We start from the raw sequence: 18091 nt of genomic DNA, 5'->3' as shown, positions 1-18091 counted from the left end.
GTAAAGAAGACCATAAGTTAAAACAGGGACTGAGGATTGAGGGAAAGTCTATACTAGTTAGTTTTATTTATAATTAATTTATATTGGAAGTCCATGGTTGACAGAATGACAAAGTCGACATGAAATAAGTCTTCAATGAAAATTTTTAGCCGCATCCAGTCACCAGGTCGTGACAGTGGTTCGATTTGGAGGTCAGATGAGGATTTACTTTCAATGTAGTTCGTTTTCCTAAATAGAATATATTGTGATCGCGACTTCCACTGACAGTAAACATTATCGGGAACCCCTGAGACTGAGTTCCAGAATTTACTCCGGTCTGATAGATCATGGTTAGTCGGAAGCAGAAGCATGCCAAAAGCATCTGAATTGTGCAAAGATGAAACTGATGATTTTCTAAACTACAACATTTCAAGTGAGTGTGTCATACTTACAGTACCCGTCTACGTTCTTTACTAAGCCTCAACATTTTGTTAAACTTTTAGTATGAAACCGGATGTCAATGTCACGTGACTGCTATTTTGGGTGAAACTAATGACCTGAACGGATTTTTTTTCTGTTTTTTGTGGTTACTTTCTTTAAATTGTGATCATGTTCATATAGAAAAGCCTTTTAGGTTAGAATTGTTCTCTGAAATAAACCTTATCTGGAAAACATTGATTTTTCGATGTTTATATGACATTTTTTATCGCTGTTGTGTGACAATTTTGATCGTTTTACACGGAGCTCCGCCATTCTAAGGAAAACGTTTGGATGCATATATCTTTCTTATTATTTTATTGGTTCATATTTACATAAAGAATGTTTTAGCTATCAAAACTTTAGCTAAGCAGAAACGTTATATAGGAACATAAGAGTTCGTCAAAGTTCGTCAAAGTTTCCACCAAGCAACTTATTATTTTAGAATGTCGGAGCCCCACTTGACAGTCTCCCGAATGACCAAATTATTAGAAAACCGTACAGTTCCGTTCCCACACTGTGATTATGTTTACAATTGAAAAACAGACTTGTATTTCACAAGCGAATTTAATTCAAACAATTTTTTTTTTAATTTTTGAAGTTATGTAATTGATTTTTATATCGGTTTAATGTGTTATTGGGGGGTCTCATTGGGGGGGGGGGGGGGGGGGGTTCGGATCCCGGATCCCGCTTACTGTTTTTGTCAGATTCCCGGTCTAGTGGTTAAGACCGATGGCTACAGTACTGAAGGTCCCGAGTTCGATTCTCACTCGGGGTGCTAAAAATATCAGTACATCAGAAGGGTAATTTTCACCCTCTCACACACATCTCTGGTACCCAGACCGGAGTTTAAACTAGAATGGGTACTTTGGGGGCCTCGGTTGGTCAAAGTTGTCCCCTACTTTGACCTGGAGATCAATCTTCTGATATCTCTCTGGTTTGTCTGTTTCCACCGAGTGGCCCGGTGGTTCTCTCCGAGTACTTCGGCTTCCTTCACCATAATAACAGACTTCCCGGTGTCCTACACGCTCCCTTGGGCGGTGTTGGGTGGGGATTGTTCTGGTGGTGGGATAATATTGTAAAGGACACATCTCCATTAATCCTTAGGGAGTGTACATGGATCCGCTGTACCCTTGCAGTCAATCAAGGGGTGCGTCTTAATTGAATGCGTTCTCAACTAAAATTTCAAATTCTCATGTACAGTTTTTTTCATACATTCCGTGAAATAACTAGGAAATAGCATATGCAGGGCCGTAACTGCCTATGAGGCAGGGGAGGCAGTTGCCCTGAATTTTCGACACCAAATTTTTTTTTTTATAAAATGAAATATTGACAATGTGTTCACGAAGAACTTGAATTTATATTATAAACAACACAAGTTTACAGTTTTAACAGTGTCATCATGATACATGATATATCTGTCATTTTCCGGATTTTTTACCGAAAGTGAACCGTTTCAGTATTTTATTTTTCGTGTGGCCGTCCGTCTGTTATTCAGTATTCGTACGAGAACACATATGAAACTTTGCTTTCGACAACTTTGAATAAAACGTAACTATTCACATTTATTTAGGGGCTCCATTAAGCAGAGGAAGTTCCCTTTGTATTGTGAATCTTTTATGAAATTGGAAATTCGTTACCGGATGAATCAGCTGTTGTGTCATTTTTTTAACGTCTCCCGGCCGATCGTACGAGAACATTATGGTCAATGCCTTAGTAGTAAAACACTCCTATTTGTTGAAGCAGAGACTTTCTAAACTAAGTATATACTAGTTTAGAAAGTCCCTGGTTGTAGTTATATACATGTCTGTTCAGCTTTCAACAATATTAAAATTCAAGGTCCTCGACAAAAAAATATCTGGCTTTCTATGATCTTGCTTTATATATTTTTTTTTTCAACTTACCAGTTCGATTTCTAACAAAAACATCTTTAAATACAGATAATAATTGTTTGTATAAAAAATTGCTTCAAGGATCCAGCAATACTGATGTTTCTTAAAGTAAGGAAATCGAAGGAAAACGGATGATTTTTAGCCATATTGAGAACAAAATCCGCGATCACAATGTATTTAATGTTAATACTTATAGGTCTTCATAATAATTACGGCCTTCAAGACGGAGCCTTGGCTTACCCCGAACAGCAATCTGAGTTTGTTTTTGCATAAAAATTGCTTCCAGGTTCAAGCAATACTGATGTTTCTTAAACGGTAAGTAAATCGAAGGAAAACGGGTCATTTTTAGCCATTCTACCTCGAGAAAAAAATCGGCGGGGGCTGTGCCCCAAACCCCCTCTCTCTAAGGGGCTTCAATCGGTGGCCCAAACCCCTGCCTCCCCTGAATTCGAACCCTAGTTACGGCCCTGATATGTCAATGAAAAGATGCTAATTTTGAATAATTTGTCAAAGTATTTCTCAATTTTTTAATTGCTTTCATATTTTGTATAAGGTAGCATCTTTTTATAGTACATATGCTGTCTGTTTGATTTTATATTCTTCCAGCATTAAAATTTGATGTAGATGCTGTTGTTAAAATAATAATGTACTGGAGCATCTTACTTTTACTAGGATGCTAGTTTTGCATATATTTTTCCTGGATGACTTAGTTAATCAGACATTCCCAAGGTTGATGGTCATTGGGCAAATTCATTTGATTGATAAAATGCCATACAAAATGAGCAGCATTTTTTAAAAATTTTGTCCAGTTGATTTCTGAAAGCCTTGGGAACTACTAAACTTGATATGATTTCAGCTGGCAATTGCATTAAGCTTATTAAAAAAAATAATTCTATGAACATTCGAAACATGAGCATATCAGATTTGAAAATTATAGTCCTGATGTCATCATATATAAATGTATTGTCTTGAGACCACAATAGTCAATAAAATGTATACATCATGTCTTACATAATGGTACTCAAATTCATAAAAATAACATTAAAATTGGCTAATTATTGGAAACGTACCGGTAGAACATTGACATAGTTTTATAAATATCAAATTGTTGACATCAGCATTCACATGGTCAACTAGCACTTTACAATTCAGACTCAGTTTGTTGGTCAAGTATACATTTCACACTCTTACCTATGATGTCACATTCTCAATATGCATTAAACTGGAAATGTACTTAGGTGTTATATTGGTGGATTAATACTAAAATCCAATTGATTAGGAAGCAGCATTTAAATTCGTATGTCATAATGAAAACTGGTACATGTACATGTCTGCAAGGTTGTGATGCCAGAATCCCTATATTTTGGGAAGCCAGCATCCGGATATTTTGGTATGTCATCATCCAGATATATTGAGATGCCAGCATCCCGATATTTTGGGATGCCAGCATCCAGATATATTGGGATGCCAGTATCCAGATATATTGGGATGCCAGCATCCAGATATTTTGGGATGCCAGCATCCAGATATATTGAGATGCCAGCATCACGATATTTTGGGATGCCAGCAGCCAGATATTTTGGGATGCCAGCATCCGGATATATTGGGATGCCGGCATCCGGATATTTTGGGATGCCAGCATCCAGATATATTGAGATGCCAGCATCCCGATATTTTGGGATGCCAGCATCCGGATATTCTGGGATGCCAGCATCCAGATATATTGGGATGCCAGCATCCGGATATTTTGGGATGCCAGCATCCAGATATGTTGGGATGTCAGTTTTCGGATATGTTGGGATGCCAGAATCTATAAATAATTGGAAGCCAGCATCCAAACGTTGAGGTATTCAATATGAAATTAAAAGAATTATATCAGCATCTATCAAAGGTGAAGATGCAATTTTAATCTTTTTCTTCATTATCCGCAGACACTTTTTTGAAATATGCTATGTACAGAAATAAGAAGTGCTTTTTATACAAAACAATTTCACAACTGCAAAAGTTATTAATATAATCGAGAGAGCATCCATAATCTTTTAGACCCAATAAAATTCATTATGTAGCATCTACTATTCATAGAAATAAATGAATCAGTATGATTTTTGGTAAAATGAGCATATATTGATACTTAAACAAATGCAATATAGTAGAAATATTCCGAATATGGAACATGGCCGTAAAATTTTCTCTGGACATTGAAAAATTTAGTAGAATACAACATAATTTTACCTTAAAAATTCAAAAATTGTCAAAAAATTCTCTTTAAGCATATGATAATTACAAATTTTAGTTGAGAACACATTATTGGCGGAATCTCAGTACATACATACATACATACATACATTCCCGTATCCCGCTTACTGTTTTGTCAGATTCCCGTATCCCGCTTACCCTATACATGTATGTAAGCAATTCTCAATTTCTTGTAATTTCCCGTGTCCCGCAAGACTTCATTTCCCGTTTCACGACACAATAATTCGACTTTCACGTGTCACGCTTACAAAAAATCGGCAATCTGGCGTCACGCTTAGACCCCAATGAGACCCACTTATTCATGATGCAATGAGATTTTTAACTTTTATTTTTTTAGGCACTGGCTACGGTTACATGGAAATGTAACAATAATAAAAATATTATTGTTACATTGGAGACTAATTGCCGGAATGCAAAGTTGGGTGAGGAACCGATCAATTACAAATGGAACAATAATTACTAAGGCTACGGTTACATTACGTTATTTTTAAATGAAAAACAGCAATGTACGCTAGATTGATTAAACTTAAGTCTTCTATAGTTGTATTGCTTCATTCTTTCATATGTACTAAACAATACTTGTAATTTAATACTGATAAATTATAAAATATTATTATTCAACAAATGGTGTACAACTTGAATAGTTTTACTACGTATTAATGGTTTTTATGTTCTTAAAGATACTACTCAAGATTAGGAGTGTGACTGTCAAAGGCGAAAAATATAGTTCAATGGTTTCACTTTTTTAAAGTATTTAACTGCAAACCTACGTATACTCTTATTACTGTCATTATACTTTGGACCAATTTTGTTTATGGTGAAAAAAAATAAAACTTGGGATGCGTTTTAAACGAAACTGAAACAATATCAAGACATATACATTTCATAAAGCATAAGCATAAAGGATAAAAGATTTATTTAAAGTCGGTTATACATATAACAATACAACATAAGCTCTGTAGAGCTTTTATCCGACATACATACAGCTTTATAACTTGACGCAAATTGATAATTAAAAGCAAATTTTGCTAACTGTAACTTAAATACTAAGAAATTCTGTATGTACACGTATCCGTGGAGGACGTAATTTCGTTCAACAAAAATGTGTCGGACTTTGAAAACAACTTACTGGATTTGTAGAAATTGTCATTGTAAATAAAAATTTACAGTAAATAAATTGTATGCTATAAATGTATGTAATAAATGTCCTCAACTTTTATTATTTAGTACATATTACTAGTCCCATCGTACATTGCTTTTTTTTCTTCATGTAACAATAACGCAATGTAACCGTAGCCTCAATAATTATTGTTACATTCGTAATTAAACAGGTCCTTACCCAACCATGCATTCCGGCATTTAGTCTCCAATGTAACAATAATATTTTTATTATTGTTACATTTCCATGTAACCGTAGCCAGTGCCTTTTTTTTTTATAACATACCGTTAGAAAATCTGACGTTGTCTGACTTTTGTATTCCTTATTGATATGCAAACATGTATCATAAGACTGTGTAATTGGTTTTAGACATTTTTACAATTACAACAGATGGAATTTTTTATTCATACATTGTAAGTAAATTCCTATTTTCACTTTGAATGATAAATGTGTTTCGCAAATATTGTTATCTGTTTTGTTGTTTAACTGCATATTATCGACTAAGTCAGTAAGATAATCAGAGCCGGCAAAATAGCATATTTTCGACTAAGTCAGTAAGATATTCATTTTTAGTTAATCAGAGCCGGCAAAATAGCATATTTTCTGCATTTTAATACACACCTTTTAAAGCCCTTCAAAATATAGAAAAAGTTGACATGGATGTTTATTATTTTTATTTTTGCTACTGAATGCAAAACATGAAAAAAACCTGATACACCCATTCACTCGCGATTAAAGTTTGATAGACTATCTGGTAAGTATAATAGTTCCATGTACAGAAGACCGATTATTTCAAATTACTACAGTGACAGATCCAAAAGGGGGGGGGTTCCGGGGGTTGGAACCCCCTTTTTTGGACGATCAATGCATTTGAATGGGAGCATATAGTTGGACCCCCCCTTTTTACTCTGGGTTGCAAGCCACCCCCTTTTTAAAATGGCTGGATCCGCCCCTGTACTAATATATATGAAAACGAGGATTAAGAGGTTATCTAAAAACCAAACATGCAAACATAAATATTGAAGAAAACTGAAAAATGTACTTACTCTTCAAGTAAGAATGTAAACAAGGTACATATTATAGTAGTCTCACAACGAAAAGACAATCTGAATTCCGAATTAACCTGTGAAATGATTTCTACGTATTATGTAAGAACTACTTATTTGGCGGAACATGTTTTTAATCCGTCATCCATTATCTTCTAAGTTGTTATTCATTTAAGATCTAATTGTATATTATTATTAAATGGTCATTCAATTTCTGTAATCCCATTTCTATTGTAAAATTGTAACCAGGCAAACTTAATAGGTTCTTAATCTAACATGTTTAAGTATGCCAGTTTTTCTGAAATTGTTACTTTACGCACGAGTCAGATAGCCCTAGATAGATATAGGAAGATGTGGTGTGAGTGCCAATGAGACAACTCTCCATACAAATTACAATTTAAAAAGTAAACCATTATAGGTTAAAGTACGGCCTTCAACACGGAGCCTTAGCTCACACCGAACAACAAGCTATAAAGGGCCCCAAAATTACTAGTGTAAAATCATTCAAACGGGAAAACCAACGGTCTAATCTATATAAACAAAACGAGAAACGAGAAACACGTATATATTACATAAACAAACGACAACTACTGTACATCAGATTCCTGACTTAGGACAGGTGCAAACATTTGCAGCGGGATTAAACGTTTTAATGGATCCAAACCTTCTCCCTTTTTCTGAAACAATAGCATAACATCACAACAAAGAAAAACATAAGATAAAATATCAATTGGCAGACTTAACTCAATCAAAAAACGTATGATTAAACAATGAACGAATAAATTTGATCTGCGATATCTGAATACAAATGCACAGTCAATTAAATATTAGAGACAAACATTCATGACCAAAAAGCTAACAAACAAATTCAAAAACAGGACATGACTGAGAAATATTTAACCAATCAATGTTGAAGTTTATACAAATGTTGTAAGAATAAGTGAAAAATTGAAGATATTACAAATAATCAAAGCTGGTGTACAGACAAGATCCATATAAATAAAAAATAACAAAAAAGCATTATAAACAGTATCAACAGGTCGATATATAACTGACAACATCAGCCATATACTTATAAAAAACACGTACGGATTCCAAATTATAAACGATTTTCATTGTACCCATGTTATAACTTCATGTTTAAGGTTTGTCTCAATATCCATGCACATTTCTTTCTAATATTTTCATAGCATTTTTACAGTATTTTGTTTGCCAAAGGCTGATCGAGAGAGTCATAATTATTCCAGAACTACTCAAAGTCCATATTTAGTTACTATATATATATATAGTCTAATGTTTAGTCGTTCAAAATTCGGAAAATATGGTAGATTGATAAAAACGAGACCGGTACATCAACTTATAACAGTTTAAGGAAATATGGCCATAGAAGTCAGTGGGGAATAAAATCGACGATCCAAGAAAAGAGTTAAATTCTTTAAAGCGGAGAAAATGGTAGCATAGGTATGGAACTACTTATTTTGGGTCCGGTCATAAAGAACAGTTTTTACTTTTTTGGGCAGAATCAATTTGCTCTTTATTTTTCTGATGATATCAATTACACCAAAAAATGAAATTAATTTGCGCCGCATTTTTTTTTACCTATAGTATACATGTAACAATGTTATTTAAGTGTAACATGTACTATGAAAAACCTATCAACTTTAGATTAAACTCAACACTCACCAAAATTGAAGATAAATCACCAAGAAATAATAGTTGTAATAGACGTAAATATGTCTGATATATCGTTCAAGAAAATAATGTCTGATAGACGAAAACCTGTCATCGTTTTTGAAGAGCACACATTTCGTATTTTTAGCATTTATTAAGGAAAATGGAAAAATTAGAAGAATCTGTAGTTAGGAAAAAATGTTAGGTGTGTGTTAGGATTTTTTAGGATGAATCTTTTACGGTAATTTTTAGTTGGGGTATTAGATATAGGAAGATGTGGAATGAGTGCCAAGGAGACAACTCTCCATCCAAGTAGATTTTTTTTTAATTTAAAAGTAAACCATTTTTAGATTATTTACATGAAAGTAATTCTCAGAAACTAGAAAAAAAAACAGATTCTGAGAAGAGCATGCAGACGAAAAGCATGTTAATAATTAATTCTGAGCACTTCAAAATTGACAAAGAAGATTAAGAAAAAGATTTGGAATATTTGTGTCAATCCATTACTGAGAAAGAAGGAGGTTGCATTCATTTCAACTTACAAATCAAGCCGATTCCACAGAAGTCTTGATGATATTGGTGTTGTAGCTATATAGCAAACGAAGATTAGGACAGTGTTTTGTGTAAAAATGATTATAAATAAATACATTCATAAAATTGGCGCAATAAGATGATTTTTCAATAAACGCAAATGATACCAACAGTTTTTAAAATCAAGTGGCACAGAAGTAGCATTGGCGCAAATAATTTGTAGCGCAATTAAGGTCATTTTCGGCGCAAAACGATATCGCCCACTTTTTTACAATCTTGATAGCAATCACAACAATAAGTTAACTTTACTTTTATAAATGCAGATTGGGCATGTACAGAATAATGAGAAATAACTAAACATAAATCTAAAAACTATGTTTCCGTTATATATAATTGAGGAATGCGTGGAAGGGGAGACAACTCTAACCTATATGCTTCAATCTTCAACGTTTCCTGGTATTCCTGTATTCATAAAAGTTATGATATTGTAATATTGTAATTGTTTTATGAAATAATTATCCAAAGTTAACTAAATAATTTATTGTTAACATTTTGTATGTGTTTATATTAGTTCGCATATATACACTGACCTGTATGAAAACAATTTGGTATTCCAGAAATTCATATTTCAAAAGACAATGCTATCTGATCTGAATTCAACGCAAATATGGCTTCATTTTTAACCACACGTTTTAAGTGGTATAAAAAAATAGTAGTGCTACACTAAAAATCTGTACTTATTAAGTTACTTATTTTAATGGGAAGGAAATTTTGGTTAGTAGAAACATCCTATATAATATGCCGATCAAAAACTTTCATTATACATGAAGCATTTTGCATGTTAAGAATATCTTCAAAAAATATTTTGAGGAAAATGTAAGATTTGAAAAAACACAGTTGTTTAAAAAAATAAAACTAGAGGCTCTAAAGAGCCTGTGTCGCTCACCTTGGTCTATGTGAATATTATACAAAGGACGCAGATGGATTTATCACAAAATTGTGTTTTGATGATGGTGATGTGTTTGTACATCTTACTTTACTGAACATTCTTGCTGCTTACAATTATCTCTATCTATAATGAACTTGGCCCAGTAGTTTCAGTGGAAAATTGTTAAAAATTGACTGTAAAGGACAATAACTCCTTAGGAGGTCAAGTGACCATTTCGGTCATGTTGACTTATTTGTAAATCTTACTTTGCTGAACATAATTGCTGTTTACATTTTATCTCTATCTATAATAATATTCTAGATAATAACCAAAAACAGCAAAATTTCCTTAAAATTACCAATTCAGGTGCAACAACCCAACATCGGGTTGTCCGATATACCTGAAAATTTCGGGCAGATAGATCTTGACCTTATTAACAATTTTACCCCATGTCAGATTTGCTCTTAATGCTTTGGTTTTTGAGTTATAAGCCAAAAACTGCATTTTACCCCTATGTTCTATTTCTAGCCGTGGCGGCCATCTTGGTTGGATGGCCGGGTCACTGGACACATTTTTTAAACAAGATACCCTAAAGATAATTGTGACCAAGTTTGGATTAATTTGGCCTAGTAGTTTCAGAGGAGAAGATTTTCGTAATTTTAGATAACTAATATTTTCGAAAAATTGTGAAAAATTGACTATAAAGAGCAATAACTCCTAAAGGGGTCAACTGACCATTTCGGTCATGTTGACTTATTTGTAGAAATTGACAATGAGTGTCGGTTGAAAACAAAACTTTACGACAAAAGAGATGATTTCAGCTTCCCAATTGTGAACCTTCCATTTCTATATAGCAACATTCCAGCAGCGCCTGCATACGGAGTATATAATATATCCCAATTGAAACGATTTTCCCGGGCGTGTATTTCCTATCATGATAAGCTATTAAACCAAGAGTTCCAAATGGTGAAGTTGAAATCATCCCTTCGTGAATTTTACGGACACCATCACGAGTTGGTTGACCGTTTCACAGATGATTTGAATATGTTCCTTATGTCGTAACTACAATATCCTTCCCTTTTCACAAATGTGACCTACCGAATTAGAATATTTACAGGATTTGTAATAACATAAGCCACACGATGGGTGCCACATGTGGAGCAGGATCTGCTTACCCTTCCGGAGCACATGAGATCACCCTAATTTTTGGGTGGGTTCGTGTTGCTTAGTCTTTAGTTTTCTATATTGTGTCTTCTGTAATATTATTTGTCTGCTTGTCTTTTTATTTTAAGCCATGGCGTCGTCAGTTTATATTCAATCTTTGAGTTTGACTGTCCCTCTGGTATCTTTCGTCTCTCCTTTGTGAAACAGATAATATTCGATAACGGTCAACCAATTTGTGAAGGAGTCTAGAAATTTTCGAAGGGATGATATTAACTTAACCACTTTGAACACTTGCTTAAATATATTCCTGGATTTGTAAGCAGTAACCCTTTATTAAGGAAAAGATGATAGGATATGCAAGCTCTGGAAAACTGCATGCGGGGATGTTGGCTATATAGTTACATATACAGAAATTGAAAGTGCACAATTGGAAGGCTAAAATCATCTCTTTTATCCTAAAGTTTTGTTCTCAACTAACCCTTCTTGTCAATTATTAGATGCAGGTCAATATATGAGAGAGACTTTCATTGTATTTGTTGTATCCTATATTTAAAGTTCGATGCAATAGATGCCTTCATCATAGTCACCAATAGCAAACTTTAATTTATTTATTTAAAGGATATCATTTATGTAGCAATAGATACTGTCTTTGATCTTCTATGATTCTGATATATATGAATGAAGTAATCCTCATATGAATAAGGGGAGGTTCATAATAAGTGGAGCACAGTTGATTCCCATAAAGATGCCGATTATTTGTTGAAAAACACGTAATCCAAACGCAACACATATGTTTGTCAATTAAGATAACCAATTTAATTAAAATATTGATCTCTGATTACGTATACGTATATAATAGTACATATTGATCTCTGATTACGTATACGTATATAATAGTACATATTGATCTCTGATTACGTTATGTAGTATAACGTAATCAGAGATCAAATATTTTAATTAGATTGTCAAGATAACAAACATCTTGATAATGTCAGTTTCTGAGAATTTTCTGTTTGAATCCGAGTGAATTTTTTTACAATTTTTACAAAGTACGATTTATCCCTCCCTAAGACAAGATACTAGTGTTTACGTTGGGTTTTTTTTTTTTTGTTAAACTAAGCAGGGTCAATTCTATGGGGGGGGGGGGGGGGGGGGGAATCTGTTTAAAGAGTAGAAAAGTCAAATGTCTTAATACTATTGCTGGAGGAAAGATACCAAGAAAGTATTTTCTCTAACAGAAGTATCCACATCTGATTCACGCTGCCGCCCACGAGTGGGTAGTTTCACTATATCTTTTAAGTTCGACTTCAAATGCTGATAAATTTGATTTAATAATAATTTATGAAGAGTTTTCGTGGAGTACTTGGAAGACCCAACGTGGCAAGCAATATATCGTTTCATGGGACATAGCATTATGTACTTTTGATATCTAATACAGACTCGGAAGGAAGATCCAGTTATCTTTGGTTGAATCTTTAAAAAGGAATACATAGCAAATCTGGGAACAATATTTATGTTCCCCGGCGCTGAGCAGACCTATAATAATTCAGGGTTTCTCTCAGTTGGTAAGTTTCTATGGGGCTTTGTCTGCAGGGACAACAACATATTTGTTATAGAGGTAGACTATAATGTGCTATGCAAAATTAGGATCTTTTAAGGTAGATGTAGCTTGTGTATTTATAGACTCAGAGGCGGATTTAGGGGGGGCAGGGGGCCCGGCCCCCCCTTTTTGGGAAAAAATTGGTTGCTTATATAGGGAATCATTGAAGCGTGACTGGAGCGGGCCCCCTCTTAGGTCAGCCAGTGGGCCCCCACTTATGGAAATTTCTGGATCCGCCACTGAGACTCATTCCACAGGCCTGAATATTAAGGTAAATTAGGGGGGATGGCGGGGTCACAGACACCGAAGAGCCGCCTAATCATAGTAGTCTGAGAATAAGTTAGATTTATGTGAAAATGAAAAATAAAAATTTTGGATTTGACTTTCAAATTATTGAAATAAAAGAACTTTCACTCTCAAAATAATTTAAGATCTAAAAACGTATTTTAAAACAGAGAGACGTCATGTAAAAATTCAAAAGTAAAATGCGGAAACTGTCTACCATCGTCCGGAAATGTCTTCGGTTTAGAATATTGGTTTCCTGATTTGTCACTTTGACACTTGCCACCTGTCCTTTACCAACTCCACATTCAATGGGTAATTGTGAAACCCCACGGCACGTAGATTCGAAATGAATAATGTTTTTGTCGCGTTCCTCCGTCAGTCCGTCTGTCCTCAGCTTAAGGTAGCACTTCACAGTTCATATTCAATTTTTCAGTGTCGGTCAGTTTGTCCGTGAGTGCTAATTAACGGTCTCACTAATTAGCGACAACAAGAATTTTAGCGACAACAAGCGTCAACAAGCGACAAGAAGCGACAACAAGAATTATTTTAGCGACAACAATCGACAAGAAACTATTTAGCGACAAGAAAACATTTTTTTTAATTAAAATTAATTATTGCAATAAATATTAAAAGAATATATATATATGCAAAAGAAAATAATTTTAGCGACAAGAAAGTTAAAGTTGATAGAAAAAAATGAAACATTATTTACATAATATATTATCATCTATTATGAATAACAGCCAGTATTACGTTTAATTATTGTATTATCACTCTAAGACATAAGCCCAGATTTACCAATATATTTCTACAATTTTATCTCAGCATGTTATCATTAATCTGTTATAGATAAATTATGTGGTCACACTTTCTTTACGGTTCACTAATTCTTCTTGTCGCTTGTTGACGCTTGTTATCGCTTCTTGACGCTTGTTGTCGCTAATTAGTTAGACCCCTAATTAAAAATGAACCACAAAAAGTCAAAATGTTTTATCATCTCCTATTCCTGGATTTCTAATACATTAACCTAACTGTTTGTGTTGTACATGTGCATATGTATGTTATCAGTACCTTCCATAGATTTGATTTTCAAAAGTTAAAAGAGTGAAATATAATTCCTTTTATGTGTATCTGCATTTATTTACCATAAAATATTGCAAAAAGGGTTGTCAAAATGTCACATATATATCCCTCCAAAATTTGGATCAAACAAGAATTTCAATGCCTTTGAATGATACCTTTTTAGAAACTGTTGACAGTAATCTTCCTAATGATCTAATAAAAAATGGGTGTGTTTCTCCTTATATTTTCGTAAAATTTAATCACAAAGTTCGTGCAACAAAAACTTAGAAAAAAACATTACAATAACATACCTGCCAACTTTTCAAAATGCCCATGGGGGATTTGCGTGCAAGATGGCTTTCATAATTCTAAAAAACCTTCAAGGGGGCCTCAAATACATTTTAATGTTGTTTTTTTGGCTTCTTCATACTTTTATAAGCATAAAGTTATTGTAAAATCAATTGTTTTGTTTTAAATTGTGGACAAAATTGCTCTTTCAAAATTTCAATTTTGGAGTCTCCATGGGGGAAATCCCCCGCAAATAGTGACAGTTGGCAGGTATGCAATAATTGCTGGACAAATGTATGGTATGGATATGCAAATACGGACTGTCATACAGAAAACAGCCTATATTGCATACATGATTACATAATCTTGATGTTCATATAAACCCAATAATGAAGGCTATTTTAATCCTCAACTACATACATGTATGTATCCAAAACTGAATTTTATTGCACACTAGCTCTCATATTTGAAAAATCCACAGGGGCCAAAATGCGAAACTACACACCTAACTTTGGAGTGCTATCTTATGTCACTATGTCTGTCTTCTTCTTCCCGCAAATCACAGGAATCTGGGTCTGTTCGGCGTTTTGCCCTGATTCACCATTAGACTGAATTATCTGTCATTCAAAAGCTTTATCTGTCATATTTCCTCTTCATGCCTTATATATCATGTACTGTGTTACAACGCTAGATAAAACTGACAATGAGAGGTAACACCTGGCCACCGGAAGCTTAATATTTCATTAGTTGGTCGAGTGGTCTAGCGCTGGTCATAGTGCAAGAAGATTTGTTGCCACAGTATCTCAGTATCATTAGTTTGAATCCTGGCCAGGGAAGAACAAAATTTGCTTCCGCAAATTAACAGATTTGATATGAGCTATTATATACACTTAAACAGTTTATTTCAAGAAATGAACATGCATGGAATATGTCACCAAACAAGTTAAAGTTGTTGTCTTAACATTGTGAGGATAAAAAAAAAATGATTTTCTTAAAGTTATTGTTATTATAAATTTAATGTTATAATTTGCATAAAACAAAAGATGCTGATTAGAAAATTCTAGGTGTACCAGGATGTTACATGAAATTCACAAACAGAACATGTGTACACTACATCCAAATCCATGAAACAGCAACCCAACAACACAAAAAACAGTCATCTAAATGTCTACTTTAATAATAAAATACCTCTGTTTGTCTAACATCAGGGAAAGTTATAATCATGATCATAATTATGATTATAGCCAGAAATACAAATGTATATATATGTATGTATGTATGAGGCATTACTTTTCTGGTTGTGAAATTAGCAAAATTAACAATATGGAGATCATTATCTTCTGACCAGGATATAACTGTTTCCAAGTTTTTTAAGTAAGTTTGATATATATAATATATATTTGTCAACATACTATATCTAGCATGTATTTGAGGTAGAAAGGTAACTGTTTGATTATGTTGATATATTTCAGGAAGACATTGATTGAAATAATAATTGACCTATAAATTATATTACAGTTATTGTTTTCAATGTCATATGAGTGTTGTATTATATACATGGTATATTTTTAGACAAGAAGATATGAAAAAGATATTCTGTATGGAATGGCACTAGAAGAAGAGGGGAAAAGAAAGTTTATATTATTGTTGAAATCACCAACTGAAGGAGGCATAGACCAATATCATAAGGTAGACATTTTTTTTCATATTAATTAACTTGTATTCTGTATTATTAGTTACATGGTGTGTTAGTGACCTAATACGATATGGGGTCAGTAAATTTCATATGGGGTGAAAGCGAAGCTCTAATCCTCATATGGAATTTACTGACCCCATGTAAATCGTATTAGGTCAATAGCACATTGTGTAACGAATTTATCTTACCGACTACCTTCACATGTGGTATTTTGACTAGCGGCCTATCAAAGTGATCAAGTCTTTAATACTTCCAATTGTCTATACAGAAAACAAATGCCATCAATATAAAAAAGAAGATGTGGTATGATTGCCAATGAGACAACTGTCCACAAGAGACCAAAATGACACAGACATTAACAACTATAGGTCACTGTACTGGACACCCTATATCAAATATACATATTTACCAAGTGTAGTCCTTTAACCAATCATATCTCTATAAATCTATAGGAGGTAAGATAATGTTTCTTATTCTTAGAAAGAATTCAAAAGTGGAATTCATACAATTGTTTGCTATCTCAAATAGAATCATATAAAAATAAGACCAATTTTTACTGTGGGATTTCAAATATTTTTTACTCTTTTCATAGATCTTTATAGATTGGCTTATACTCTGTATAACTTGCCCTTCAAACTGTCTTATCAAACTGTGACTGAGCTACCACATTCAAAATCAAACTCTGTGTCCATGTCAAGTACAAATAAAACAATTTCACTTGAAATTCACATGTTTTGGTCTTAAATATCTAACATATGAAATAAATGCTTCTTGATGTTAAAAATCCATCATTACCAAGTTACCTAGGGGAGACAATTTGAGGTGTCTCCCATATAGGTTTTTAGCTACATAAGATATTTAATATAATTTCATGCATGAATGTCTTTTGTTAAGTTTTACTATAAGGTTTAGGTATGTAATACCCCTGTAGTACTGTGGTTAATTGTTGGATAACCAACTATTGACTATCATGGATGTAAGGAATTATTGATTGATATATGTCATTGGATGATACAAAATACCAATAATAAGGCAAGGCATCCAAAGGTTATTGTATGCTCTTCAACAGGGAAAAAGTGTATATATGTACATGTATGATAAGTTATAAATCTCAAATAGAAAAAGTTATAAACGAATCAAATTCAAAGATAACAGACTTCCCATACCAGTAGCCAGGGGGGTTCGGGGGGTTCGAAACCAAATAAGCACTATTAAAGTCAATGTTCTGTTCAAATTGTGACTGTTAAAGTCGAGTTCATGAGTCCAAATAACCCCCCCTTGGAAATTCCTGGCTACGGGCCTGCTTACAACAAAGATTCTTATAGATCTACCACTGAAAAAAAGACAAATTGTGGTCCTTGTCCCTTTAAAGTATCACCGCATCTTATTGCCATTTCTCTAATTCATTTATAATTTCCCTGACTGGCTGATTATTTTATTTCATAATAAAAATATCTATCAAATATGCCATTCAACGCCACTCTTCTGATGGTATTGTCTAAAATGTAAGTGGCTGCCTTTATGTTCAGTCTCAACCTTTATATATGTTATGTATTATCATCAAATACAACTTATGTCTAAATAATAGTGTTGTCAACGGTTAACCGGTTAATTGCTGAAAGGACTGTATATCGAATACCAAAAACACTAACAGGTTAACTGGACTTTTTTTCAATTTTAGTAGATTTGATATAGATGCATATGTGTATTGAAATCATTAATAAATTTATTCTTTTTGAAAATTATTGTCCTGGTAATAAATTTGAAAGTTCACTTGTCCAGTATATTGATTGCTATTTTAAAATTAATTAGATCTGATCTTAGACAACTTGTCTATCAGCTGAGGCAAAAAACCTTATTAGTACCATGTTTTTTTAAACTGTAACTTTAAATAAGTAATCCGATTAAATTTTATGATTTACTTCACTATTTTATTTTTGATCTAATATTGCGTAGACCTACATCTTAATGTGCAACTTCCACTGTGCAAGGCTTTGTCATACTTCAACTATGACGAATTTCCAACTCAAAAATTGGGAATGCAAATCAACGTGAAT

The 18091-nt window shown here is 33.5% G+C and overlaps 3 protein-coding genes across 4 annotated transcripts in view; 2 read left to right on the top strand and 1 right to left on the bottom strand.

Moving 5' to 3' along the window:
- Nucleotides 1-517, bottom strand: part of LOC139520933 (alpha-1,6-mannosyl-glycoprotein 2-beta-N-acetylglucosaminyltransferase-like) — a 46290-nt gene extending 45773 nt beyond the window's left edge. Inside the window, exon 1 of the mRNA XM_071314034.1 lies at nucleotides 432-517. The gene's annotated coding sequence lies outside the window, so the exon portion shown is untranslated. The remainder of the gene's footprint in view (nucleotides 1-431) is intronic.
- A 3175-nt stretch (nucleotides 518-3692) lies between these two features.
- Nucleotides 3693-4193, top strand: LOC139521595 (small proline-rich protein 3-like). Its single transcript, XM_071315073.1, has one exon. It carries the CDS (start codon nucleotides 3693-3695, stop codon nucleotides 4191-4193), a length of 501 nt encoding a protein of 166 aa, XP_071171174.1.
- Nucleotides 4194-13221: 9028 nt separating this feature from the next.
- Nucleotides 13222-18091, top strand: part of LOC139520934 (uroporphyrinogen-III synthase-like) — a 51470-nt gene continuing 46600 nt past the window's right edge. The window contains exons 1-2 of one of the 2 annotated variants that reach the window (XM_071314036.1): nucleotides 13222-13300; nucleotides 15911-16027. In XM_071314036.1, coding sequence (XP_071170137.1) covers nucleotides 15944-16027 — 84 coding nt within the window. In that variant the 5' untranslated portion in view covers nucleotides 13222-13300; nucleotides 15911-15943. Of the gene's footprint in view, nucleotides 13389-15910; nucleotides 16028-18091 lie in introns of both variants that reach the window. The other variant, XM_071314035.1, reaches the window with a different exon arrangement.

The sequence above is a fragment of the Mytilus edulis genome, chromosome 4 (assembly GCF_963676685.1).
Source record: "Mytilus edulis chromosome 4, xbMytEdul2.2, whole genome shotgun sequence".
NCBI lineage: Eukaryota > Metazoa > Mollusca > Bivalvia > Mytilida > Mytilidae > Mytilus > Mytilus edulis.
This window is presented reverse-complemented; position numbering and strand designations above follow the sequence as displayed.